Source organism: Pteropus medius, unplaced genomic scaffold (assembly GCF_902729225.1).
Source record: "Pteropus medius unplaced genomic scaffold, Ma_sr-lr_union100, whole genome shotgun sequence".
NCBI classification, from domain to species: Eukaryota; Metazoa; Chordata; class Mammalia; order Chiroptera; family Pteropodidae; genus Pteropus; species Pteropus medius.
The window spans coordinates 4290661-4317732 of record NW_024355990.1 but is presented as its reverse complement, the minus strand read 5'-3'; the positions used below and the strand labels follow the sequence as shown (position 1 = coordinate 4317732).

Here is a 27072-nt window from a genome sequence, read left to right as displayed (position 1 = left end):
TGTGACTTATTATTGATGCTATAATAGAAATTAAGAAAGGGTGACTAAGGAAAAAATAGAGGGGTAGAGGTAGGCAAGGAGACTAATTAACATGAAATGGCATCTAAAACTTACAGACTGAGGCCTCTAGAAACAGCGCCTCTAACACAATCTTATCTGGCATCAGACCGACCCACGGTGCCAGGAAGTCGGGACGCACCAGACATGACAGGATTGTGCGACGACGTCCCTGAGGAGAGAACTGGGACCGATGCTGAGTGAGGACAAGTAAAAAATGGGCACAGTCTCCAGCTTCTTTGCTTTTTAATATAAGATTTGTTTTCATCAATTCTGAGTATAACATATTTCTTCTAAAAATAGAGCTCTTTGCTTGTTCTGAAACTTCTGAACTTTCACTTGGCAGTGAACGGGGGAGGCTGACTGTCGTTCTGGGGGGACGTTGCCAGTGTTTCCTAGTCACGAACAAACTTTCCAAAGGGTCCTGGATGCTCACGGCGAGGAGGAGTGTGTTTTAAGTCCACAGCACTGAAGAAACGCAGCAAAGCTTTCCGAGCGCTCGCGGTGCCTGGAGTGGACCTCCTCCCCGAACACGTTACGGACCAGAGGTAAACAATCACAGCTCGCACGGGCCCAGATGGCAGCGGCCCTCCTCCGGGAGGTATGGACAGAGGGACCCCGCACACATCCACCAGAAGACAACAGGGTGCCCTCCTGGCACACCGGTTAAGAACGTGAGCGCACACACAGAGACATAGGAACGCAGGGCTGAGGATGTTACACTCCCGCCCTGGGCCAACGCAGACCTGGATTTAATATCACAGACTTGCTAGAGTTTTCTCACAATACAGACCGAGTCAGAATTACCCCCTGCCCCCAAGGAAGAGCGTGGTTAGCTCCTGAATCCAAAGATGCCCTTGATGTACCCGGTGAGCCCACTCTTGGTCTTCTGCTCCAACTTGTCCTCGAGGGGTGGGAAAGCCACGTGGTTGAGCGCCAGGTCAAAGAACAAAGGCTTGCAAGGGATGGGCTGGAATCCCGGAGGGAAGTGCACGAGGTTGGCCTGCTTAGTGACGAGGGAAGGGTCCAGGCAGAAGGTCTCAAACCGCTCAACCAGGGGCTGGAAGTCAAATCACAGGGTATTCACCAGACTAACAGTGGAACATTTGCTACATGCGCGGTGCCCAGTCAGAGCCTGCACGAGCCATTCCACTCGATCCCCACAAATCTCTTATGACGGGTACCCCCAGGTTATAGCTGAGAGTCACTAAAAGTTAGAGGTTAAGGAAGGCATGGGCTGGGATTGGGGTATAGGCCTGCCAAACATCCAAGGCAGAACCCCTCGCCGGGGCTGCTGCTCTGCACAGCACCAGGTCCCTGGGCTTGTGTTTGGGACCACTGGATGGCGCCTAGCGCGCCTCACGCAGGCAGCTTTCACGGGTCTGAGTAGAAGAAGGGAGGGAAGTAGGGTGTTTCCTTAGAATTAAGGGTCTCTGGGTGTACTGTGAGTACACATTCCTGGTGTGTTATGAATCTTACTTTTTATTCCTCAAAAGCCACAGCCCACTTACCTTATTCTCCTTGACTTGAGAGGAAGTCTCTGTTTGGTGGGAGTCACTTGCATCTGAAAGTTTCACAGGAAATCAGTAAGGAAAGGGACTTAGCACACTCGTCACGAATGACATCTAGCGCACATGTGGGCTCTAAATCCCTAAAGCAGAAAGGGCCGACCTGTGGGCGAGTGGGTCCTCCCCGTCCCGGGCCTACCCGCTGCGAAGCCACACAGAGCGACAGACAATAAGTCCCGGAGCCAGCCCGGCTGCGGGGAAGACACGAGTAGGGAGAAGGAACACTGTAATAGTGTCTCTAAATTCCTTTACGCAACTGGATGTGTTAATGTGGCAGAAGCGTTGGAGGGAAAAATAAAACTCGTACGGATTAACCGGAACAACCCCTTTCAACCTGAAGAGAGGAGCGTGGGTGGGAGAGAGGAGGAACAGCAGTGAGGGGACATCTGGGGACGCAGGTGGCTCACCCAGGATCGCCGCCGCCTGCAGAGAGCACTTTTCTGACCTCACTTGCGTGATAAGCTCTTGCACGTCAGGCAGGTCCTATAACGATTTGAAAAATGTACTCACGAGACCGGGGTCAGAGAAGCCCACCGAACTAACCAGAGTTAAGCGATCCCACTGATATTTTCATGGGATTTTAGGCTTTTTAAATGGCTCTATAAAACAAACAAACAAACAAAAAAAACTAGCTTGCTTCAAATGGGAATAGGTAAGCCATGGCTTAAGCAATAATGCCTGGATAAAACACGAATATTAATAAATTTATCATACACTAATTACATTCTGTGCCAAGTACTGTTCTGAGCAGTTTACATAATTGCTAATTCCACCTTCCTGATGATCCTGAGGTAGTCTGTACCCACTTTCACAGATGAAACTGAAGAACAGGTCAAATAATGTGCCAGTGGCTCCCCCAGGGGCTGTGGAGCTGGGACTCAGACCCAGGCCGCTGGCTCAAGTGCGCGGCCATTCTCTTGCTTCACCTCTCGCGTGGCAAAATTCAGAGTGACCCGAGGTCTGCTTGTGGCTGAACCCTCACGCCTCTATCCCCCCGCACTCCCCAAACCTGCTGGCACATGAGGCAGAACGGGCATCTGTGACGCGTCTTTCTTCTCCTGAGAAACCACTGCACTGGTTTCCTCCACACCCTGGCGACACCCCACTGGGATGCTGCCGCCACCCTGGTCACCCCTCCCTCTGCCCACACCCTCTGCTCCTTCCTCTCGCTCTGCCTTTGCACTTGTACACGGGCTCCTGCAGGCAGGTCTGTGGCTGTGTCAAAACCACCAGAGCACTGAAGACCCTCCAGCCTCACCCTCTAAATGGCCAGAGTCCTAGGAGCAGCAGCCCTCACACACCGGCTACAGCTATGTAAGGAACAGTACCATTATAAACCTCGGTTCACTTTTCTAAACAGCCTCCACTCGTTAAATAGACACGGATTCTTGGACCAGCCAGCGCTTTAAGAATCTCTGCGTTGTCGCAGCAGGCCGTAAGCTTAAAAGACTAGCTGTCACTTGATAACAAAATAAACCAAACCAACCCAGTCCTTTAGTAAAGATCAGCAGGCAAGCTCTGACGTGCACCCGAATTGCCTGGGCGTCCTGCTAACGTGCCGATTTTGACTCAGTAGGCCTGGGGTGGGCCTGAGAGTCTGCATTTCTAGCAAGTGCCCAAATGCCGCTGCCACTAGTCCAGGCACACTGTGCAGAAAGGCTTCATCTCTGGTTCCCGATTCGGCTGCATATTAGAATCGATGAGGGGCTTTAAAAACCCCCCGTGCTCATCCTGGAGCCCACATCAATAAGAACCAGAATCTCTGGGGATGGGACCCAGACATTCGCCTTTTAAAAATCTTCCCAGGTGACTCCAACCTGCAGCCAAGTCTGAAAACAGCACTGCAGGTTTATTCAAGCAGAGGACCGCTGTCCTTCCCAGCGCTCACATCCTCCTCAGGCCTGGAATGCGGCTCGGAGTTCCACAGCCTGCAGCTCTTGGCACTTGGGGACATACCACGTCCCATGGCTGGCCCGGCAGGACCAGCTTGGGAAGCGGCAGCCCCTATGGATTCTCACTGCACAGCACCCCCCGCCCCCCAGAAACCAAGAGAAACCCATGACTCACTTTCAGGCTATTCTTGAAGGCCCCAGCATCAGAATTCACTTCATTTGCATATTTTAGGACTCTGTCATACAGGACGAGGGCTTCGCTCCACTTCTTCACCAACACGTAGGACTGAGCAATGAAAAAACACCTGACAGAGAAGGGGAAAGAGCCAGAGCAGTCTAAAGCAGCAATGACCCAAGCGCGAGACGTTCCCTGACGTTGAGGCTAAACTTTAAATTGGGAAACGGGGTTCTTAACCGCAGGATCACTGCACAGGACACCCCGACATTCTCAATGCCCTAGCCAGGCTAATCAGCGGACTCCCCCTGCAGTCACAGGTGACAGCACAGGTCCAGCGCTGACCCACTGTCTTTCACTCACTGGCTGGTTCTGCACGGAAGGGGCAATTCCCAAAGGCACACGGAGGAGGCTGGGGACAGGCAGGGAGGAGGGATGTCGCCTGGCTCAGCCATAAACCCTGCCCGGCACCACCCACATATCCGCGTCACAACCGTTCAGCTCTGCCCGTCTCTCTCTCAAAACCCAAACCCAAGAAATCTTCTCCTAATGGAAATCAGTCTACTGGGATCAATGGAGCCTGGGGGCTGCTGGCCCGACGGGATGGAAGGGTCCATGGGAGCTGGAAGGGACAACTCGGGTGCAGATGGGGCACCCTGGGGAGTCAGAGTGCTGGGGTGTGAAGGCTAGAAAGGGAGGTGCAGTTACACACACGGCTCCACTCTGCCATTCTGCCCATACCCCATCCTGCTACACAGCTCACCCTCCAAGCTACAAACATGAGCCGTTTAAAAGTCGCTTTAGCTTTCCTCAAACTCAGTGCAGGTTCTGCTAATAACAACTTTTCCAACACTTGTCCATTTTCCACTGGGAAGGAGGGCAGGGCAGAGACATTTATTGTGAGTGCTCTCCTGGTCCCCTAACCTACTCAAGAGCAAACAAGGGACACTGGAAACCCGCAGCACAACCCGAGACTTCCAGAGATCACGTGGGCTGACTGTTCTCTGATGATGGGCAAGGTAACCGGCTGACAGCCAGCGACTTAATCCTCTGGGGGACGGACATGTTCCCAAGGCTTACAGGACACCGGGCGGCAGAGGAGAGCCCCACCCGCCCCATGAGACCATACCTGTAAGCCTTGAACACCAGGGTCTTGAGGCCTATCTCTTTCTGGAAGGCTCTGTCCTCCTCTAAGCCAGGAAGCTGGAGCAATTCCACCAGATTCTGCACAAAATATGCAAAAAGAAAACTCATGAAGGGAGGGCCACAGACTGAGTTTCTGAAAGAAGATCCTGCAGGGACAGACAAGGGTGGAAAGAGCGAGCCTGGGCTTGAAACAGTGGGGAAGAGTCAGTGACAAGTGACTTGGCAACAGCCACGCCTGGTGTCGCCTCCATCCTCCTCTGTGGTACTGGAAGCCTACTTGTCCTTCCTGACTCAGCTCACAGCTCACCTCCTCGGGGCACTCAGCCAGAGGACACCTCTCCAGCTCTGCATGTTTATTTCGGGGTGGCCGCTCGTCTGGCACCCACGCAGACCCGGGTCTGTGTGCACGGGTCTCATACCTTGCTCACTGGCAGACTCCCAGTGGGCCGAGACAGTGTGGCCTTGGTCTCAGGATGCCCATGCACACGGGAGTATCCCATGCAGGCAAAGCGCTCAAAGCAAACCTGTGGGCCCACCGGTCTGCACGGTGACACGCCTGAGCCCTGGGGACACAGACTGCTGAAGTGGTCCGAGGGCAAAGCCTCTTGCCTTTGACTAAGACGCTGACAGCTTCTGGCTGCCACGACCCTCCCACTACGCAATGCTGAGTCGCTGTGTGTCCAACACGTGTCAGGCCTGGCCCCCGCTCCCGCAGTCCTTGGGGGTCACCTGCAAGATGATGTCGTAGAGCCGGATGAGGTCCTGCGGCCGGGGGGAGCGTTTGCTGTCGTCTTCCGGCTGCTGCTGCAGAAGGGCCCTCTGCAGACCTTTGGCCATGTTCTCGTTCCGCCTGATCGCCGTCGACAGCTTGATGTAGGTCAGGTAGCTGGAACGTAGCAAACGCCGGCTCAGGCTATGCTCAGGGGAGCCGAGAAGAGCGCCGGTGCACGAGTAAAGACCGGCCTAGGGGAAGCGTGGCGGTGAGGGCGGCTCACGTGGCAGAGCCATTTAGTCTGGTCCTCAAGCTCAAGGGGCCCTCCATTCTGGCTGCTGTTCAGTGACAAATTTGCAGGGGACCAGCATGAGACCTTACGACAAAATCTGATTTTAGCCTGAATTGCAGCCTCTGTTTCTGAGAACCACAGAGCTGCTGAGTGCAGAGAATCCTGAAGACGAGCCCCGGACGGCGAGCCAGGTCCTGGAGCAAGGCCCAGAGGACTGGCTGGCCCGCAGCGTAAGGACAGTGTGCTCGCGCCGCAGCTGCTCCCACGCACAGGACGACCGTCTCTTCTGAGAAAGTAGTGAAGGACGGTCTCTTTGGATGGTTATGCATGTTAAACGTGCACATCCTGGAGACTACGCGTGGTGCCCGCTATTGTACTGTACCACCAGGCGAGTCTCTTTAACATCTGGAGATAAAACAGGGTAACTACTTAAAAATCTGTTTGAGTGCTTAGGCCTCTAGATCCCTATCCTCCTCCGGCAGAGACGGGCGGCATCCTGGCGAAGGATACGATAGAGGCCTGGGGATGGGGGCGCAGGAACGGCCGAGGTCAGGGCCTCAGGAATGAACCAGGGGCTTAAAGGACTGTCATGCTCCGCGTGCTGACCTCCTGGCCTTCTCCTTCCACTCGGCCTCCAGAACAAGCACAGCCTAGTGTATCCTGGGGGTCTGACCACCCCAAGAAAAACTCCGGGTCACTAGACATTTAAGGAAAAACTCTAACAAGACAGAAGCGGCCAAAACTGAGAGGGGAAAAAAAGCAACTTGGAAGAACCAGACTTTGCAGGGAGAGGAAAGCTTCAGAAAACTATTATTAATAACCCCAGAGCGATAAGAGAAGTCTTTGTGATCATGACATTAGAATGAGATGCTGCATTTTTCAAATAATATGCGAAGAACACAAATAAACTCTTAGAAATGAAAATGGCATCGGAAATGAGAAAGCCCACGTCAGAGCTGGATGGGAGAGAGAAAAGGGTCAGGGCGGAGAGCGGAGCAGGCGGGAGGGGGCTGCTGTGGAAAGTAGCACAAAATGCCTAAATCCAAAACATCAACTGGCAACACACGTGTCATTTAGGGACATGAAGGTAAATAATGAAAAGTCTGTTAAAAGAATTAAAAGTGGCTGCTGCTGAGAAATGGGAGGAGGTCACGAGGCGGACTTTCTTAAAGCTCTGAAGAATAATCAGACTCTCAAAACACAGCAGCTATTAGTCACAAGTGGTATAGAGATTTACATGCACCTTTACATTTTGTTGAAATACAAGAGCTACCAATTCCGGATTCGCCAAAGGAGGCCTCGGGATCCTAACTGAAATCCACGATCCTGACATTCGCTAGGTCTGATGGTACAGGACGGACCCAAGGGCAAGTGGGCGCACAGTCTGAAAGTTCTGAGCCTCGCTGATGCTCTCAGGTCTTCTCAGGGCTATGAAGTTGGGTCAACTCCTGACTCTCTGTGACTGTGAACCACAGTCACACCCCTTAACCTCCTGGAGCCTATCCTCACAGGGCTGGTGAAATAAGGGACATCTCAGGGCCTTTTCTGCTCAATACTCATCCGAGTCATTGGGCAATTCGATGTTCGCATAATATCAAATTCCCTAAGAATAGAGATTAAGGTAAAGAAAGGAGTTTTTGTGGTTTTCCTTTTACAAAAAGGGAGGGAGCAGGAGGATGGCTTAAAACATTGCCAGGTTCACTAAAAAGTTACAAGCAGTGACTAAAAAATTAAAATTCAAGGTCACATGGAGGAGAGAACCCGATGAGAAGTGGAGTTTTCCCAACTGATCTTATTTCTCCTCAAGAAGTTCCCAAAATGTCACTCTTCCTTCCTTCTTTCTTCTGTGAAACAAATGATCCACTCTTTAAAAAACAAATTAAACTTGACGAAGTGATTTAGAAATGTCTGTGAAAGAGCAAAGGGGCAAAAGCAGTCAAGGCATGCCGGAGGAAAACCCCGGTGGGGTGAACCTCTCTACCAGGCACCACGACTTCTTGTAAAAGGGTCGCAGATCACTGTGCTGGTGTACGCGCAGACAAACCTGCAGCGCAGAAGCGTCCAGAACAGAGAAAGAGCAGGCGGGAGGAAACGGGACGCACGACCGACGGAGCTGGCACTGTGGATTCGTGGTGCACGGACGGAACGGTCAGTAAACGGTACTGGAACAACCCATTATCCTCACAGGAAAAGGTGAGGAGCCTGACCTCGCTCAAAAATAAACTTCAGCTGGAACTCAACTCAAGTTTAAATTGAACTTAAATGCTAAAGAGACAACGTAAAACATTCAGAACTCAGAGGAGAACTTTAGGAGCTTGCCAGGGACAGCTTAGCTCTAGAGGACAGGGAATCGACCAAGGCGGGGAGCTTCAAAGCCACTGGTTGTACTCCAGTTCTCATGTGGTATAAGAACTTTAAATTATATGTGTTAAAATCCCCAAATGCAGTATGTACACTCTTATGTGATAAAATGTGTACAGACATATTAGTACACTTTAGTACATACATTAAAATATATGCAAACATTACACGTGCTCTTGTTCCAATGATATATTTCAGAACGTTTAAAAAAGCAAAATATTCACAACACTTACCTGTGCAGGTACTGAAGATTAGACACCTTCCCCGACTCTCCCTCGAGGGTGTAATCTCTCTGCTTCTGCACAGTGAAAAAGGTAAAGATAAAATAGCTGACTCTGCCCTTGGCTCCAACAGCCTCGCCCAGCAGCGCCCTGGAAGGGGTACCCAGGTAGCAAAGATCTACTGGACGAATTCTAGAATGACAGGGTCGCTCGGCTGTCACTGGCACCCAAAAACTGGAGTGAGTAAGAAAGTTCAGAGTGACGGCCAGTAAGGCCTCCTGGCCACTGCTCCTGTTCCCAGTGGCCAGGCCCAAAGCACAAACAGCACAAAGAGTCCGCGGAGCCACTCTGGGGTCTGTGCTTCAGACCCAAGCTGCACCCTTCCGCTGTCAGCTCCTGCCTTCTGTGGTTGGCTGAACAATAGCCCCCAAAGACGTCCACATCAAAGCTCTGAAACCTGTGAAGCTGTCCTCATACACGGTAAGAGACCCTGCAAATGTGGCAAAGCTAAGGGTCTTTGGTTTAGCCTAGATTATCCGATAGGCTAATCGCAGGCTCCTCAGAAGAGGGAGACAGGAGAGTCAGAGACAGAGGCTGAAGCAGAGCTCCGAGGGAAGAGAAGAAGGTATGCTGCTGGCTGTGAAGATGGAGGAAGGGGCCATGAGCCAAGAAATGTAGGTGGCTTCTAGAAGCCAGAAAATGCATTCTCTGGAACACGAGCAGTGACTTCTCCCCAGGCTCCCCTTGAGCTTCCAAAAGGAATGCAGTCCTGGGAACCCATTAGACTTCTAACTGCCAGAACTGTTAATAAGTTTGTGTTAAAGCCACTAAGTCTGTTGTAATGTTACAGAAGCAACAGGAAACTAATACACCCCCGTATCACCACATTCTGTGAGGTGTCCCCCCAACTGCTATGCATTCAAGGTGAGTGATGGAGACTGGGGCTCTGCATGTACCTGCTAAGTGGGTGAAGGGAATTCTAACATACAAAGGCAACTTAATGGGAAAAGGCAACAGGTGACTATAGCCTAACAAATATTTATTGAACATTTTATACCCAAGGTACTATGGCAGATGCTGAAGAAAACATATTGTTGCTTTTAAGGTGCTTATAATCTTGAAAATATAACAAAAAAGTAAACATAAAACAATACACAAAATGTTAAGATAATTCTTAACCACCAAACAAAAGTTTTGGCTGCAAGTATGAGTTATTTAGAAAATGGAGAGATCTCTGCGGGGGAGGATGGGCAGTCGGTTTCTCAGGGATGGTGAGCTGTGAGCTGCTGGACCTTGCAAAACAGGTAAGGTATGGGCTGGTGACAAGGGAGAGAAAGGGTAAGCCAGGTGTGAGGGCAAGGAGAACGGTGTGAGGAATGCACGGAGTGAGAAAGGCACATCAAGACGGTGAGGACAACAGCTCGAGGCGGAGGACTCAGAGGAGAGCAAGTGCAGAGCTGGGAAGGGAGGCGGGACGCAGACGGGGAAGGCCAGTACGCCAGCTCAAGGAGTCTGAACTGTATCTGCTAGACCAGTGGTCTCTAAAGTGGGCTGCACATAACCCAGAGCGTGAGTGTACGGAGAAAACCAGAACTTCTATTTATGTTAACACCTCATTTCTAAAAACTTTATTTTAATGCATTTTATATATCACAAATCAGCTGAGTAATAAGGTACATAATTTACAAATAAACACATCAGAGGTAAATGTTCAGTTTCATTTATGGGGGTGCATTATCACAGAAGTTTGGAGGCCACTGCTCTAGACCCGGAGGAATCACTGGGCTTTTCATAATCAGACAGTGCGATGAGATCTAGCAAGATTCAATCTGTGCTCCTGGAGAACTGAACCAAGACCAAGGTTAGGACAAGCCAGCAGGAGGCTGTGAATGAGTCCAGGCATCAAGTAAAAGGCTAATTAGTGATAACAGGAGGCGTGGACAAGCGGCGAGAGAAATGACAAAGGGAGAACAGAGTGGTGAAGGAAAGAAAGAGGCAAAAATGGTTCTGAGGCTTTCAAGCCCGAATGCCTAAGTGAATCACGGTGATTTTATTAGAAAAAGGGAGCCCTGAAGGAGTGTACCAGGAGGTATGAAATTTCAGACCAAAGGCTTAACAGGTAACATGGGAAACCATTTGGAAAAACAAGACAGAGAGGAGAGAATTTCTCAACCTGATGGAGCCCAGAGGCTTTTGTTGTTTGTTAGCCAATCGCCACACCTAAAAATAACAATGGCTAAGAGTGAATGCACTCGGACCACGGGGATCCCACCCGGGAATGACACACACAGACCCAGGACCTCAGCCCAGAGCAAGAGCTGGCGGCTGAGCTGATGGTCCTACCTGATCGGGCTTGAGCTCCTCCCGCACGGCCTGGATGGCGTCCCGACACTCGCTGAGCACAGACTCAAACAGACGCTCCTTGGTTTCTTCACTCTCAGCCTAAACACAGGCAGAATGCAGTAAAAACTTCTTCAGAGTAAGCTGCAGTATTCTCATGGGAGAAAGGCCTAACGGTGCGTTGATTCCCCCCATTATAATTCACCCAACCGACCAAAACATGCCCCGAATCAGATCATTTCCATCGTTACTATTCTCCACCAGGTAAGATTTTCCTTGTAGTCTTATTCATTATTTGTATAGAAATGGGAATTTTCTATGTGTGCAAATAAAGTGAACATACTGAAAAAATGTCTGTATAACTGTCTAAAACTGTCAGGTAATTGATGCTTCAAAATTTTCCCTATCAGAGAACTATCTACTGTTTTCCTCCGAAGCCTCTACCTGTGCTCAGGACCTGCCCCGGCACCCTTAGAGGGGCCTCGCAGACTGGATCTGGGGCGCTGCTACCCCACGCCGAAGCACAGCTCCCCAGAAGCTTCTTTTCCTTTTTCCCTCTGGAACAAACTGTCTTAAATCCTACTGTATGCCAGCGAATCACCCTACAAACGTGCCCCGATAGACTTGGAGCTACAAGGACCACCTCTGATCAATGCCCAATCAGAAATACGTTCTAAATATCATCCCAGGTTCTCTTCACCACAGACATCCTGCACTCAGATATTCTGCATGGCTCCGCTGAGAACATATTTAGGGCAGACAAGGTTGACGAGCACTCAGTGACAGCCTTTGCACAAGCACAGGGCGTCGCCCTCGGCGGGCCAGCTGGGATAAAGGAAAGGTGACTCATTAACTGACTACCTGCCATACCACGTTATCATCCTAAAGAATCTGACTGCACAGGTGGGCATGGACAAAAGGCAGAAAGGAGATGGACCTGAGTTACCGGCAGGCTCGCTGTGACATTTATTACACCTGACTCTCCACAGAAACCAATATCCAACCTGATCTCTTGACACTCAACTGACCCCTGAGAAAGTCCAAAGGCAAACCCAGTACTGCCCACTCCTTTCAGAGACGGCCGATAGAGGTTTAAAGAAAAACCTTTTTTCTCTTAAGAACTCTTATGTTTTTCCTAGTTTTCAGTGTGGGAAAAAAAAACTTTCTTGTGAATTACACAATGTAAATCAAACATGCTTTTCTATTTATAAGTCACTTGACTTTCTTGTTCCCTAACTTAGGAACAAATCAGGGACACAGTCATTCTACAAGTCTACAAAGGCAAACATGGCCACCATCAGCTCCGTGAAACCTCGAGCAGCGCGGCCCAGTGGAGCGTTCTGTGATGACAGAAACGCTCTCTACCTGCACTGCCCAGAGCGGCCATGAGCTCCATGTGGCTCCCGAGCACTTGGAAATTCTAATTAATTTAACTTTAGCCATGTGTTCAAGTGGCTACTATACTGGACAGTGTGGCTCTAGAGAAACACACTTCACGCAAGACACTGTTAAGCACCTCGAGTTAGCAAGATCCTTCATAATCGCTTACGCAAACTTGCTGGCCAATTTCTCAAAGTACAAATCACGCGGGACGGGGCAGCCATTTCGGTTTCACAACTGGAATAAGACGCGTGAAAACGCTTGGCACCAACCGTGCACACACACGTCGTGAGCAGGCAGGATGAGCTCCCGCGCTAGGTGATACCGTGCAGCACCCTCTGTAACTCTGTAACTCCTGTAAGGACAATGGAACAAGAGGTGGGATGCCCCAGCACCGACTCGCAGGCCTCCCAAGTCTGCCCCCCACGTCGCCAACAGGGAAAGCGCCTCCAACCCAAGCAGCAAGATCCCCACCTAAGAACTGTAGTTTCTATAAAAGTTCAAACATCCCAGGATGTGGGCTTAGGCCACATCTCAAGGCTGACGGGGTACAGAGAACAATCAGCTGCTGCATGTCCCGAGGTCGAGACCCCCGGCTATGAAAAACAGAGATTCCAGATTGTTTTCGCTTGTCTGCAAAAACTGTTGGAAGACGGTGGTGTGACTAAGGAGACAAACAAGGCGAGTCTGACCACATTCTCCACCACACCCAGAGGAGGACCAGGCGATGTGAACCGAGCCTCGCCCAGCCCGCTGAGGTCTAGAAAAACACATGCGGAAACCTGGTAACTGGTAAAGGGGCATACAAGCCTCGCTTCTTAAGAACAGATTTTTTTTAAAGCGAGAAGGATAAATGGTCTCCTTTCCACTCAAACATTAAAATATTAACCGTAAGTCGAGGATAAGAATGATCAAACCTCCAGATATTTTTAAACCTGCCCACCCCCTTCCAAAAGAGCTGCAAAAGAACATCCTCACAAAGCAACCAGTGACAATTTAGGGGTGACCAAGTATTAATAAAAGCAAAATGGAAATAAATTATAAAGGAAGACAACGTAAAGACGTGAAGACTGAAAGCTTGCCTGACGAGACTAAGGATTTTGCAACTGGATTTTGGCAGCCGATTCATTCTCAGCTCTAGTCTTTTCAGTCTAATATTTTATCTCCCTGAATTATTTCTTCATTCCATGCTTTTCAGTAAACTGCTGTTTCAATATTGAAAGTCATAAAACCCTTGACAAACAAGCAATAAGCTGGGGCTACCAAATTTTTGCATCCCACCTCCTAGAGGATGACAAATACCCCATAACTGGCAGGGCAGCGACATGAGAAGCCTTGTGTCTCTAAGGCAAAGAAAGCTCCGGGATTCCAGGGCAGAGAACTCAGCACAACAACGGGAACTGGAAAGCTGAGTGAGGCCCACGGTGGAGCGAGCGGGGTCATCTGACAGTGGCACTTGGGGCAAGTGGTTCTTCTTGGAACTAATCTCAAATGGCTGAAGGGTATCTTCCATACTTAATAACCCATGGGTCACTCACTTCAATAGACATTTGACAGCTACAATGCCAGACCTGACTTCTAAGGATTTAAGTAAACTTTAACACTGTACTTATTTTATTTACTAGCTAGATTTGGTATACGTATGATAGGACATTACAGACTAAATTGTTTTGTAGGTTAAAACCCTACGAGGACTCCCTGGAATTCATACATATTTTGTTTGATCGACATCTTTTACTTCTACTGTATAATTTAAAGATCTCTGATACTCAGAAGTAAACCTAATATATTATAAATTCATCAAAAACCAGAAATAATTTATATTTACTGCAACTAGCACATTAACCAGGCACTTAACAGGAGATCTATAGATCCTATAAACATTAAAATGATAAAGTAATATCATAAACTTATGTCGATAAATTCAACAATTTACATAAAACTAATAAATTCCTTTTTAAAATAAAATTCATTCAAACTGACACCAAAAAAACAGAAAATTGAATAGCATTATAAGTTATAAAGGAATTATACTTGCTTAAAACAAGCAAAAACAAATTTTAAAAATCTTCCCACAAATATTATGTTGTACACCTGAAACTGACATATCAAAAAACTTTCCCACAAAGGAAACTCCAGTCCCAATAATTTCACTGGTGAATTATAATAAACATTTAAGGAAAGAAAAATACAGACATTATATAAACAGAGGAGGAACATCTCCAAACTTGTTTTATGAAGTGTGCATAACCCTGAAAGTAAACCTTGAAAGACATTGCAAGAAAAGAAAATTATAGGCCACTATTCCTCATGAAAACAGATGCAAAATTCTTTAAGCATTAACAAATCAAATCCAGCAATACATAAAAAGCACAACGTATCGTAACCAAACGGGGTTACCCCAGATATACAGTGTTGGCTTAACACAAAAACTCACCAACGTAACCTATTATGTTAACAGGCTCCGAAGATTCTTCCCTCCTCAGCCTTTTATCTTCCTAGACTGAAAGATCTGAAATTGTCCTCGTACGGTTCCTTCCACTCTTGGTTTCATACACCTTTCAAATCCTCCACTGTATCTTGTGGAAGAACAATGAAAAACCCATACAACATTCCTACTGTATCTGCACATCGCAAGTTTCACTGATACTTTAGGAAAAGCCTTACAATAGGTTTCCTAATGACAAATGTGACCGAGGAGCAGCTACGTTTAGCAGTGAAAGCCTGCAGCAGCTGGGGCAGAAAACCTTGGCTACTGATCCTATCTTCCCCTCAACATAAAATCTTGGCCCCTCTCTCCAGGGACCTGGGTAAACCATGTCCCTGCGTAAACCATGTCCAGTGGGAAGGGCTCTACCCCTTTTGTGCAGAAGCACTTTTAAGTTTTTTAACTTAATAACTGAAACAAAGTAACACAGGGAGGATAATGGGTTTAAATGGATGTTGGAGAGCTTTAGAAAATGTGATTGCAACACAAAACAGGATCACCTTCATTATTGAGCTTTTATGTTATTCCAAAGAGCTGTTTATTGAAGAATTGTTTTCGTTTAATAAGGCCTTTAAATACTGCTACAAAACACAGCACATGAGGAAAAACCCCAAACTATCAAATACATTAAGATTCTTTTGCTCTCCTTCTACCTGACTTTTCTGGGCAGGTGCTTAATAATAAACAAAAGCTTTAAAATAAACATCTTTTGCATTAGAGACTGAAAATTCTTAATCTAAATAACTTTATTCAATCAAAAAGAAATCTATATATATTTTTCAATCTACGTGGTATTCTCATTTATTCTACAACAGTAACCCAAAATATGGAAAAATCCACATATAAAGATTCACTGATCACTGTTTACAGTGCTTAAAAACTGTATGAAATGCAAATGCCCAATAACAGATGTGCTTGGATTAAACGGCATTTTCATAAGTACACCTGCCATTCTCTGTGTGTGTTAGAGACAGCTATTAATTGGAACACGTTTAACTGTATCAACACGCACGCTGCAGATGAGGTGAAAACACAGACCTCGCAGCAGTTGTGCTGAGATGACAGACTGTATTTTTTATCTAGTCAAGGTTGGAATAATGTCAGTTTTTTCTTGCCAATATTAACAAAATTCTGGCCATTCTTGAACTGCGTTAGAAGGGGTGGCTATGACCCCGGTATCCAGAAGTCAACCTTTTAACTATACTAAAACTCAAGTTTGAGAGTGATCCTTTTGAAAATAACTGGTTGCCAACGACTATTTGTTTCCATTAAGTTTCTGCTTAGTTAAGTCTCTATCAGGGCCCCAGGACTCTGCCGGTATACTTTATTAAGTGAAATTATATTTAGCTATTTATCAAAGCCAAATAAAATGACCCCGTCATAGGCCTTCCTGTTGAATCTAATAGGATACGTGGAAAAGTTCGAGGAACACGAGCTCTGGGTAAAAGGGCTTGGTTTTGAATGTAAGCATTGCCTTCCATCTGGTATATGGCTGTGGGCCAGTTAAACAGTCTCTGAGACCAGTTTCCCACCTGTAAAATGAGTGTCACCCACACTACAGGGTTAAAAAGATAAAAACATAAAAGCAGCGTATCTGAGTGGACATTAAAGGGGATCATTGCCCTCTTTTGCTCATGTCTGTGGTATCTCTGTCCAGGTGACCACCAGGTATTTAAAAAGTTTTGTGAAATGATATGGAAGAATGTGAAAAATACTTACAAATATGTTAATATAAATAGATTACAAAATCACATCTCGGTATAATAATTCTAACAAGTAAAACATACATAACATCTCACGAATACAAAAAAGACTAAAAGGAAACACACTGTTTTCCTTTTCAGGACAGGGCAGTATCAATGAAGGCATATGGGAAGTGGGACTACAGGTTGATCTCTTACAAACATTCATATTTTCTAAACTGTCAGCTGAATAACTTTTAAAACTTAATAAATATTAGCTTTTTCTGTCCTTTATCTGATGTCTATGGCCCCATCCCCAAGATGCCCCATTTCATCTGCCCCTGTGGGCCTCCTCACCACCCCTATTCTAGCCAGAATTCCTGCCTCACTGTCACTGAAGGCAGTTCTCATCTTCCAGCATGTATCATTTTAAAACCAAAAAAATAACCCGATCACATAATCTAAATGGCTGCCACCACAGCCCTAGTCCAGAGGAGATACTGCCATACTATAGCGCCAATGAAATGCGCTCAAAAGTTTCTCAGCCTTTTAAAGGCGGAAAAAAATCGACTTTCTGGCATTATTCTAGTCGTCTGTACTTTAAGCAAATAAAAGGGAAATGAGAGGGGCAGTACGCAACAGAGCAAAGGCACAAAGAAATTCAACTGTTAAAAGCTGCCCCCAACTCAAAATAGCTATTTGGAACAAGTCGTTGAAAGTTTGGATGCTGAAAACAACTCATCAGCACAACTAACAAAGCATCCCTAAATGCAAATTACTCAAGGTGCAACAGCTTACTGAGGAGTCTCATGAAACACCACTGGTCTCTGGAGAGGCTGTAGACACATTCAGCAGCTTGGCTTTTTAGATGCTCTTAGCCTCATATGGAGCAGTTCTAAAGTGTCTTAATCACTGTCTACTCCATACAAACCCAGACCACCAGGACTTCTCATCCTTTGGAACTCCGTTCACAGCTACAAACAGGCGACGATTATGTCAGTCAGCAGCATCAAACAGTACAGCTCTGCGTGGATATTACACACATACTGCATGTCAAATGATGTATTCTGGATTAGCTAGGCTCTCCTTAAAAGGCCAAGAACAAGAGGTGGCTAAGACAAGAGGCCAGAGGCACATGAGGGACAAGACAGTTAAGCTGCTGCAGCACCCGCTGGGCTGCAAGGTACCCTTTACCTTATGCTAGCCGCTTGTTGCCCCCATTTTTATGTTGATGGCTGTCCCTGTCAACTTCTTTGCCCTTAAACATCAGAACTCTTCTAAAAACTCAGCTTTTAAAATAATTTTGTTCAAGAGGGTGCATCAACCCCTAACAATATTAAGATACATTTTAAGATAAATGAACACCAACGAAATACTACCTCTTAAACAAGAACCACCTTCAGACACATGCAGAAGACAGAGCAGGTGCTTCCTCCTCACCTGGGCAATGGCTGCTTCGTTATCGGCCAACCCCAACAAAAAGATCCGCACCCTGTCGATCTTCACCGGGACCGCTCTCCCTCTCCACTCCACTTCGCTCATGGTCGCTGCCTGTTTGGCTCGAGTCTGAGTGATCAATGCCTGGAAAACAGTTTTAAAAAGTCAGCCAAGTTTTAACTGTGGATATGAGTGACCATGGTAAAATGAGTGGAAATTATGTCTCTTCTATAACCAACATATCAACATTTTACAGAGTACACACAAATTTATATTTAAGTTCCTCCTTGGCATAACACATCCTAGCTTAAAGAAACTCAAATCTTAAAAGGACATAATAGAAGGTTAAAAAGGCCAACACTAGTTTTGGTAAGGATGTAAAAAGAAAAGTATATCTATATACATCACAGGCAGAAATTCCACTGTTAGGAATTTGTCCTAAGGAGATAACTAAGAATGTGTACAAAAACTGGGGACACAGGTACTCACGGGAATATCGTTTACCATTTAATCAGTAATAGTGAAGTGATCGAATAAAACAGACTTCAATGGAGTCCACGCAGCCATCGAAAGACAACGATGTGGAAATGTACTTACTGAAGTGGAAAAACTGCATGTGACATTACAGTTTAAAAGAATGTTACTAAACAGTGCATAATGAGACCTCGTTTTAAAAACATATGCCTTCTTTCCCTACACGTACAAAAGTCTGCAAGACAGGCATCACATTAATAGTGGTTACCTCTGGGTGATAATCCATATGATTCTATTTTTCCTCCACCTTTTGTATTTCCTATTTTTTCTATGAGGCTATGTTACTTAGAAAATAAATGTAACATGGGAAAAAAAAAGTTAAACAATACTAAATGAAAAATTTTCATTAAAAATACAGACATAGATATAAATATGCACATACTCATAGCAACTATATTGGGTGGATTACTTCTTTTTCTGGACTTTTTCAAACCAAAGACTTTTCACAAAATGTACATATGAGATTACCTCCAATTTTTCAGCCAGGAGACCCTCGGTGCCCCCAGACCTCAATCTCATCTGCATGAGTTCATTGATGGCTGACTGGTCCCCTGAGAAAGAGAGAGGAAGAATGAGTGGCAAATCCTCTAGGGTCTGGTCTGCTCTCTCAAGAACTACTAGGTTCACCCTGGGACTTGAAAGAGCTCCGCCCTCCACAGACGCTGTGGTGGACCCCAACCCTTGTACAAAGCTTGCGGGGGGTACAGAAGACGGCATGATGGGAACGGCAGCAAAGGAAATGCCTTCTGTGATGTGGAGCAGGGCTGACTTCGACAGTTCTACCTTTTCCATTAACCAAAACCCATGTCAAGGATGGATGCAAGGGAAAGGGCAGAAAGTCACATAATTCTCTAGGCTCTCTAAGGTGGACCACCACCAGCAACCCGACGACGCTTCAGGCAGTCCCTGCTCACCAATGTTATATGCGCAGTAGCGGATGTTGGGCGAGATCTCCTCCACACGCTGGCTGTACAGCACGGCCTGCTCTTCTGTGAAAGCACTGGCGAGCTTCTCGTAGATCGTTCTGTGAGGAAAGAACCACCAGGTTTCAGAGCAGCCTTAAGAAAATGGACTCACGAGGAACACAGTGGCTAAAAACAAAATAAAGAACTTTGAGGCCCTCCACCAGCTACCAGAACTGGTATGTTCTTAGGATGAAAGGGAATAATCAACATTCCTACCAGGAAGAAAAAAAAGGAAACTGTACTTTCACTGAAACAACCGTCGGTTGATCTGCAGCTTGAACGTTATCTAGAATCAAAACCGGCCAAAGCCTTTAGACTGGAAAACTTACTTGCATTTGTTAAAAGCCTCAATGGCAGCTTTCCACTCCTGATGTTCAAAACGCAGCATTCCTGCGAGGTAAGCTGTGTAAGCCTGGAGGGCGACAGGAAAAGAGAAACTGCTTCAGCACCCGAGAACGAGGGTTACAGCTCCATCTCTTCTATTTGCTTTGAACTTGGATATCAAGAACACAGACATGCAGGTTGATTTTAAGGGAGAGAAACTTTTCACTAATAAAATGTGACACACAGGGAACTTGTTATGATTCATTTACCTCCCGGGAGAGAACTTCAAAAAAAGGAAATTTATTTTCTTCATTTGACTTAACAACCAGCTTTGGGGCTATAATAAGTATCAAAAGTTGAATATACACTTGCAATATCTCTTTTTAAAAATTCATGAAAAAAATTATTCTGTGAACTCTCCTAGATATAAGATGCAAGCTGTCTACGGCCATGCCACCCTGAACAAGCCCAATCCCGTCTGATCTCGGAAGCTAAGCAGGGTCGGGCCTGGTCAGTACTTGGATGGGAGACCACCTAGGAAGACCAAGCGCTGTAGGTGTAAAAAAAAAAGGGACTGTAAACTGACAAGGTCCTTGCAATCTGTGAGGCCAACCAAGGGTTGCCTCACCTAAAAAAAAAGATGCAAGCTTTCTATGTATTAAAAGAAACATGAGCTTTCTTTAAAAGTGAGAGCTGATTATTAAAAAACAAGAGCTCAAAAAGCAGAGGCCAACTTCGCCTTGAAAAAGCAAGTGCAGGATTTTTCTTCTCCCACATCAGAAACTCTGTTCTGTTTAACTGTATTGTTTCAAGGTCACGTCGCTAATCCCTAGATAAAGCGGGGCTGATGTTAAGACCCTAACCTGAGCCTCTAGCTTGGTCTTGGCGTCCACGCGATTGCTCTCGCACAAGCGTTCCAATTCCTCGGCATGCTTCACAGCTTTCCGCAGGCGAGACAACAGGTGGAACCGTTTTCGGGGTTCAGTGTTGGCTTCCTGTTTAAGCTGCATGGCATAGCTCCAGGCTCTTTCAGCATCCATCAGAACCAGAAGCAAATATCTAAACCAGAGAAGAGGAGCAAGCTGAACGATAAAGGCCAGGAGCATGAGACTCAGGCATTCACAGCACCAGCTCCGGCCTCTCGACTTCTCCCCATAGCTCCCTGGCTCTCTTCCTAGCTATTCTTCCTGTGGCATCGACCAAGATCCCAAATCCACATCTCTGATCCCGACTCAGGCCGTGCATCAGGTTTTAACCGCCCACCGGACACATGTCATTGAAAAGCCTGTTCCACCTCGAACCTGGCAAACCTGACTGACCCCTCCCAATTTTAGCAAACAGAGTTAGTCCATGCGGTCTGGCCTCATCTTTGAATTAACACCTCCTTCATCCCGACCCAGTTAGAAACCCAGGCCTTAAGCGGCAATATACTGAAGTGGTTAAGAAGAAGGCTCTAGAGTCTGGGTTGGAATCTCAGTGCCATCATCACTCAGTAGCTGTGTGACTCTGGGCAAAGTACTAACCTTTCTGTGTCTCACTCTCCCATGCAGTAATACACATAACACGCTTAAGACCAGAGCTTGGCACTTACTAAGTGCTAAATAAGTTAGCTACTTTATTACTACTACGTGAATCTTTGTTTAAACTACTGCCTTGACGAATCTTCTTAAAATGTCAGCTTAATCTCATCTTTCCAAAATAAAGGGTCCTGCTATCATAAGAGACTCTTTGTAACTCAATCACATCAGATTTAATCAACACTTCCTGCCCCGTCTCGTCGTGGTCTATGCTCTAGGTGCCGACTGTCTCCACACCGCGAGCTCCCAGCCTCTTCACTGCCTGAGCAGAGGGTAACAACTGTCCAGAGGAGGACAGTTCCTGGAGTGCATTCACGGACACCATGGCATGATGTCTCCCTCGACACAGAATGTTCTTTCCTCTCACAAATCCTTCGCAGTCTGGCATCCTCCATGCAGGCCTCCTGGCTTCCCTATCAAGAACCCCCAAACTCAACTCTCCCTTCCAAGATTTCGGAATTATTAAGAGTAAATGGCACACGACATGGCAGTTTCACTATCTCATAGTGCTCCGTTTTGTACTTGACCAACATCTCTCAATAAGATCACCATCAACGAGGTTGAAGATCCACATCTCCCCAAGCCTTCTATACTCAGTCCTGGCCACAAATGAGACTGGGGAACAGCAAACATTTTTTTGTAAAGGGCCCAATAGTAAATATTTCAGACTTTGCAGAATCTATGCTCTCTGTCGCCATTACTGCACAAAAGCAGCTGTAAACACCGCCTAGAGGAATGGCCATGCACCGGAAGAACTTAACTTACAAAAACAAGTGGTAGGAGGACCAAATTGGCCCACAGGCCGCGGTTTGAGGAACTGACCTAGAGATGTTCTATCCGTGTTGCTGGACAGATTAACCCCTCCGCTAACATTAAGCATGGTAACACTCGGCACTGAAACACAGCACTCTTCTAGAATAATTTACACACAGCCAGATTTCACGTAAGATATACTGATTTAAGTAAGCACTTATAGACATTGAAATCTGCATTCTAGAAACCTTACCCAATAACTGATTAAATTCTAATCGCTGACTTTAACATTCACCACCCCACAGTTCTTGAACAAACTATTGAGCCTCTTTGAGCCTTAGTTTCCTCATCTTGTAATACAGGAATAGTAAAAATGTTCACTCCACAGAGCTGCTAAAAGAGTCACATGAGATAAAGAGTTTGGCAAAATGTCTGGCACATTATAATTATTCAATAAATGTATTAGCAAAAAGTATTTAGCACCTAGCGCTGAGCCGTCAGTACCTGTTATCGGTCAGAAGATCTTCGGTTACTTTTTTCCCTGTGAATTTGTGCCTGTTCCCCATCTTAAAGTTAAGCGTTTTCCGGAGCCGTCTCTGTCTGCGGGAACAGTAGCCCCTGTAAGAGACCGTAAGCAAAAATCGTTCAGCCGAGATGACAGTCCTTTCAACAGCAAATTGTCTAATAAGGTCAAAGGTCTGAGGTGTCCTACTGAGGGTTACATCATCCTGCAAACATTCACTGACCTAAAGCATGCAGGGCAGTATGACTGGTAACAAGAGACAGAAGACACGGTACGCATTCTCCAAGAACCCGCACTTTGGGATCATGCAGATAAAATGGCAACCGAGAAAACAAGGCAAACGTCAAACTGAATGTAAAGGACACGAGTAACCCTTCTCTTCTTGTTAACAACACTTCACTGCAGTGGACTTAGGGTGGGCTTTGAAAAACTGAGTGGGGGCCTCTTATGCCAAGACTCCCTTTCGTGCTCATGAAGCTCTTTATTCTTACTTATACTATAGCACAGGGCATTACAAATATGTTCTTACATGTCTATCACACTCACACACACTGCTTCAGTGCAAAGAGATTTTACTTGCAAATGTCTCAGCACAGTGCCTAGCATATAGATGTTCAATAAATGTATTTTGACCAAATTAGTGTAAAAATACATACAAAGTTTTACTAACCCTTAATCAAATATTTTACAATACAAAATGATATTTAAATGATACTTCAGCACCTTAAAGTTACGAGGGCACAGGTTATTAAAAAGAAAAGTAGCCTGAAAAGAAAAATAAAGAAAAAAATCTGAAACTCAATTCATAACTTCTGCTTTATCACTTACCCTTTTATATGAAAATCAAATGGAAGACTCATACATTACGGGAAGGAATACAAATTGGTAAGAATTTTCTGGCAATATGGATATATTTATTAAGATGTCCTTGTTTGTGGAAAACACATTATTCTGCGGCAACCAGCATTAAGTAGGCAAGCTACTTGCCATGGTTCAGGAAAAAATGTAACTTGTAGTGTACCTGCAAATTTTCTGCAAGTCTGAGATTATTTCAGATGGAAAAAAAAAAATGTAAACACATTTTAAATAAAGTTAGGAAAAACTGAACAGACAGTACTTTTATATTATTCAATATCATTACATAAGATGAGACTGAAAAATTATTGCTGATTTAGTTAGGTGGGATAATAGCATTGTACTTCTTTAAAAGCCTTCTTTGTTGGACACAAACTCAAGTATTGATGGGTAAAACGGTATGATGTCTAGACTTGGCTCTAAAATAATTCGGCAAAAACATGCCACACCATATCCCTGCTGGCAAGGATGCGCTCAACTGCAGCTCTCGCACACTGGCAGCGGTGCAAACTGGCACAATGATTTTGGAAAACTGCTCGACGATATGTTATCTGAAGGCTGAACATAGCATATCCTATAGTATTCCACTCCCAGGTGTATATCAAATAGAAACGCACACTTCCCTCCACCAAGATATATAAGAATGTTTACGGCAGCATTATTTCTAAAAGCCCAAACGGGAAACTGGCCAAGTGCCCAGCAACAGTACAGTACAGGAAAATAAAATGCAACATATTCACAAAAGAGAACACCATGTAGTAATGGGAATTAAAGAACTAAAACCCCCGAACAATATGGTGGCATTTAAAACAATGTTGAAAGAAGGCACTCACGAAAGCGTATATGTGATGTGCTGCTGTGTAGATACATTTCAAAAATAAGCCAACCTAACCTAAGGTGTTAGAAATCATGACTGCAGTGACCCTTGAGGAGGACGGGTTTGTGATTAGAAGGAGCAAAAGGGAGACTTCCGGGATGCTGGTGATGTTCTGTCTTTTAATCTGGGTGCTGGTTACAGATTGTGAAAAATTGATCAATTTCTGTACCCTTCGTTGCATGTCAGTAATACTTCAATAAAGTGGTAAAAAAAAAAAAAAATCCTTCCACAAAATGTTTTTTTAAAAAGGAGGGAACAGATGTAACAAAAAGAGCAGAAAGTTAATCGCTATAACAAAATGTGTGATGGTTTCGTTATACTATCGTGTCTATGATTTTTGGAAATTTCCTTAATAATTAAAAAAAAAAAATCAAGTCACAACGGTCTTCTGTTTAAAACTCTTTTTGTGGCTTCCTCCCCACCCCCAGAACATGTGCATGCGCTTCCCTGGCCCACGGGTCCTGCACATTCTGGCCCGGCCTGCTTCTCCCACTTCATTCCCACCACTGCCCATCTCGTTCACTCTGCCCCAGTGCTGCCGCCTCCACCGCAAGGCTGACTCCTGAGTCTCTGAAATGCAGAGTGTTTCAGCAGTTACTTCTAAAAATCAGGTAGTCAAAGCCTATATCTACAATATAGAAATAGTTGCCTTCAAAGTACTGAATTGTATATTATACATTAAGCATCTGTTATATTTTTTAAGAGTCACGTTAAATTTGTTTTCCAACTTGACAGCTGTTATAAAAGTTTACCAGTAAATTATGACAGAAATTCCCCTTATATAACGTTTAAAACACTGAAAAGCTCTGCATTTTACCAAGAGTCTACAATATAGTTAAGTTAAAAAAAACCCAATTACCATTAACTGCTTGTTAATTTCAGCAGAAGCCTCCAAGGTATCCGCAACATTGTGAGGCAAAATGGATAAAAAGGTTCACTCTTTTTATTCATCATAAAAATTTTAATTTGCAAATTAAGTTGCTTTTGAGGACTCGATATATGTTCAGAGCTAGATGCCTTAAGTTCACTTTCTGATACAGGAGAGTAAGTAGGACATGAAGAGGCAAACGAAATTTGAAATTTCCAGAAAGATTTCCACACATCTTGCACATGATACTAACCTGTACCTCTGAAAATCTCCATGCCGTAAGCCATGCTGCTGCTGGGATTCCTTAATAATCTGAAGAACTAAAGCCAAGATTAAGGAAAAGCTTACAATGGCAAAAATCCAAATACATCAAAACATGTCCCCAGTCGTCTGTATTTGTATCAAACCGCAGCACATTAAATATTTCTGAAATACATAGATTAACCAGTGAAACCTCTTGTAACCACTTTCAATAGCTATCTTGTTTTAGGATGGTTAAGCGTATGGAAAAGCCAACTGCCTGAATTGTTACTACTTTAAAAATAAAAAAAGAGAACATTATCAGCCATTAAGGCTACTGAAACCTAACAACTTAAATAAAGCGGCTGGATTCTGAATACTGACTCTAACGGGTGGTTCCCACTGATTCGCACCTGGAAAAGGTATTGCACTCAGACAGATACAGGTCATAAGTATATCACTCCTCCATTTGCATAACCTCCTACATCCGTCAAATCTAACTTTCCTTAACAGCCGTGATGCTGCATGAGCCTACGGTTAGCACATGTCAACCAAACTAGGCCATGGTTCGCATTAAAATATTGAAGTTTTTCTTTTAAAAGAAAGAGCCCTGACCAAACTCTCCTTTTGGAGAATCTTAAAATATTTTGAGATTATGTACCAAACTTTAGGAAGTCTAATGACCTTTATCTACAATTTTAGTTTTAAAGTTTCCTCAATGCTTCTCTATAGGTGTATTTTAAAATTCTGAACACTAAAAAGACTTTCAATAACTAAAAGGGGACAGGCTTTATAAGGTCTGTAGTAAAATCAGGGCATTCTAACATCCATTTAGAACTATACCACCAGCACAAAAAGTAAAAAACTCCAATCCCCTGAAAACTTAAGACATTAAGATGTTAAAGCTAAACGTTTTATTTCAGAGATTCGGCTATTTTCTCCATTTGTTATTTCGTTTCAAAAAGCCACACACTAGTGTCATGAGCACTCTACTGTGACTACACTGATGAAAACTAGAAACCAATTCCTTCAGTTCATCTGAACAACTCTCAACAGATTTATAAAGTTATACATGCGATGTTAAAAAGCTACGATGACTTATATTCGAAAGGAGTGACAAGCTTTTCCTTGGAGCAGTCAATCTTTGCCTTCACTCCCAGAACATCAAATTGTTATTTTACTACCCATTCTCCGACGGCAAAAGGGCTGTCAGACAAAAGTACTAAGCCAGGACGTCAGGAGTGCTGTTTCCTTTCCCCAGTTTAGTGGCTCAAGGTGCCAGGAGCTCCCCGGGGTGGCCACGCTGTCCCTCCACGTCACCAGCCCATCAACCGGGCAACTGTCAGGAAAACTGCAGAAATCTGCCCAATATCCCCGTGCTGCCCGAAAGAAAAGGACGTTCCCCACCCTGAAAGGCGAAGGTGATGCGAGTAAAGGCCGGTCAAACTACAGACCCTGAAGCTCTGAGTGTGTCAAAAAGTAAGCGCGAGAGAAACTGCAACCCTCGGCCTCTCCTGCCCAGGACGTGCGGACACCCGCTGCCTCTCCCGCCCCCGGCCCGCCAGAGCGACACGTAATCATTGCGAGTTAGGCCCTATTATTCCAGGATACTCTCCAAACTCAGGCTATCCCCGAATTCTTTGTTTGCCTTCGATCCGGCGGATGGCCGTTCGTTTTCCTTATTTTCCTCTCCTCCGGCACCGCGTCCGCCGCCGCCGCTGCCCCCGCCGCCGCCGCTGCCGCCGCCTCCAGGTACCTGTTTCTCGGCAGCCATCTTGCCCCTCGGCCGCAGAGCAGGACGGGAT

General features: G+C 45.5%; 1 protein-coding gene and 1 pseudogene across 1 annotated transcript; one reads left to right on the top strand and one right to left on the bottom strand.

Annotated features, from left to right (window-relative positions):
- Positions 1 to 286: 286 nt before the first annotated feature.
- SRP68 (signal recognition particle 68) lies at positions 287 to 27072 on the bottom strand. Its single transcript, XM_039859112.1, has 16 exons — positions 26879 to 27072; positions 25281 to 25347; positions 22409 to 22522; positions 20438 to 20633; positions 19580 to 19662; positions 19200 to 19309; positions 18754 to 18836; positions 17755 to 17895; positions 10768 to 10866; positions 8437 to 8501; positions 5568 to 5724; positions 4822 to 4916; positions 3693 to 3822; positions 2033 to 2108; positions 1569 to 1621; positions 287 to 1117 (listed from the first exon to the last, which is right to left on the bottom strand). Exons 1-16 carry the CDS (start codon positions 27039 to 27041, stop codon positions 890 to 892), a joined length of 1860 nt encoding a protein of 619 aa, XP_039715046.1. The 5' UTR covers positions 27042 to 27072; the 3' UTR covers positions 287 to 889.
- Positions 20015 to 20133, top strand: LOC120600394 (uncharacterized; annotated as a pseudogene).

Bases quoted from the DNA above. Each gene is read 5' to 3' on its own strand.
- SRP68 (XM_039859112.1), bottom strand. From the start codon at position 27,041: ATGGCTGCCGAGAAACAGGTACCTGGAGGCGGCGGCAGCGGCGGCGGC. The intron at 19,663-20,437 runs GTTAGGGTCTTA...GTCGCCCTCCAG, and splicing joins AGACCAAGCTAGAGGCTCAG to GCTTACACAGCTTACCTCGC. The intron at 19,310-19,579 runs GTAAGTTTTCCA...CTTTCCTCACAG, and splicing joins GAGGCTTTTAACAAATGCAA to AACGATCTACGAGAAGCTCG.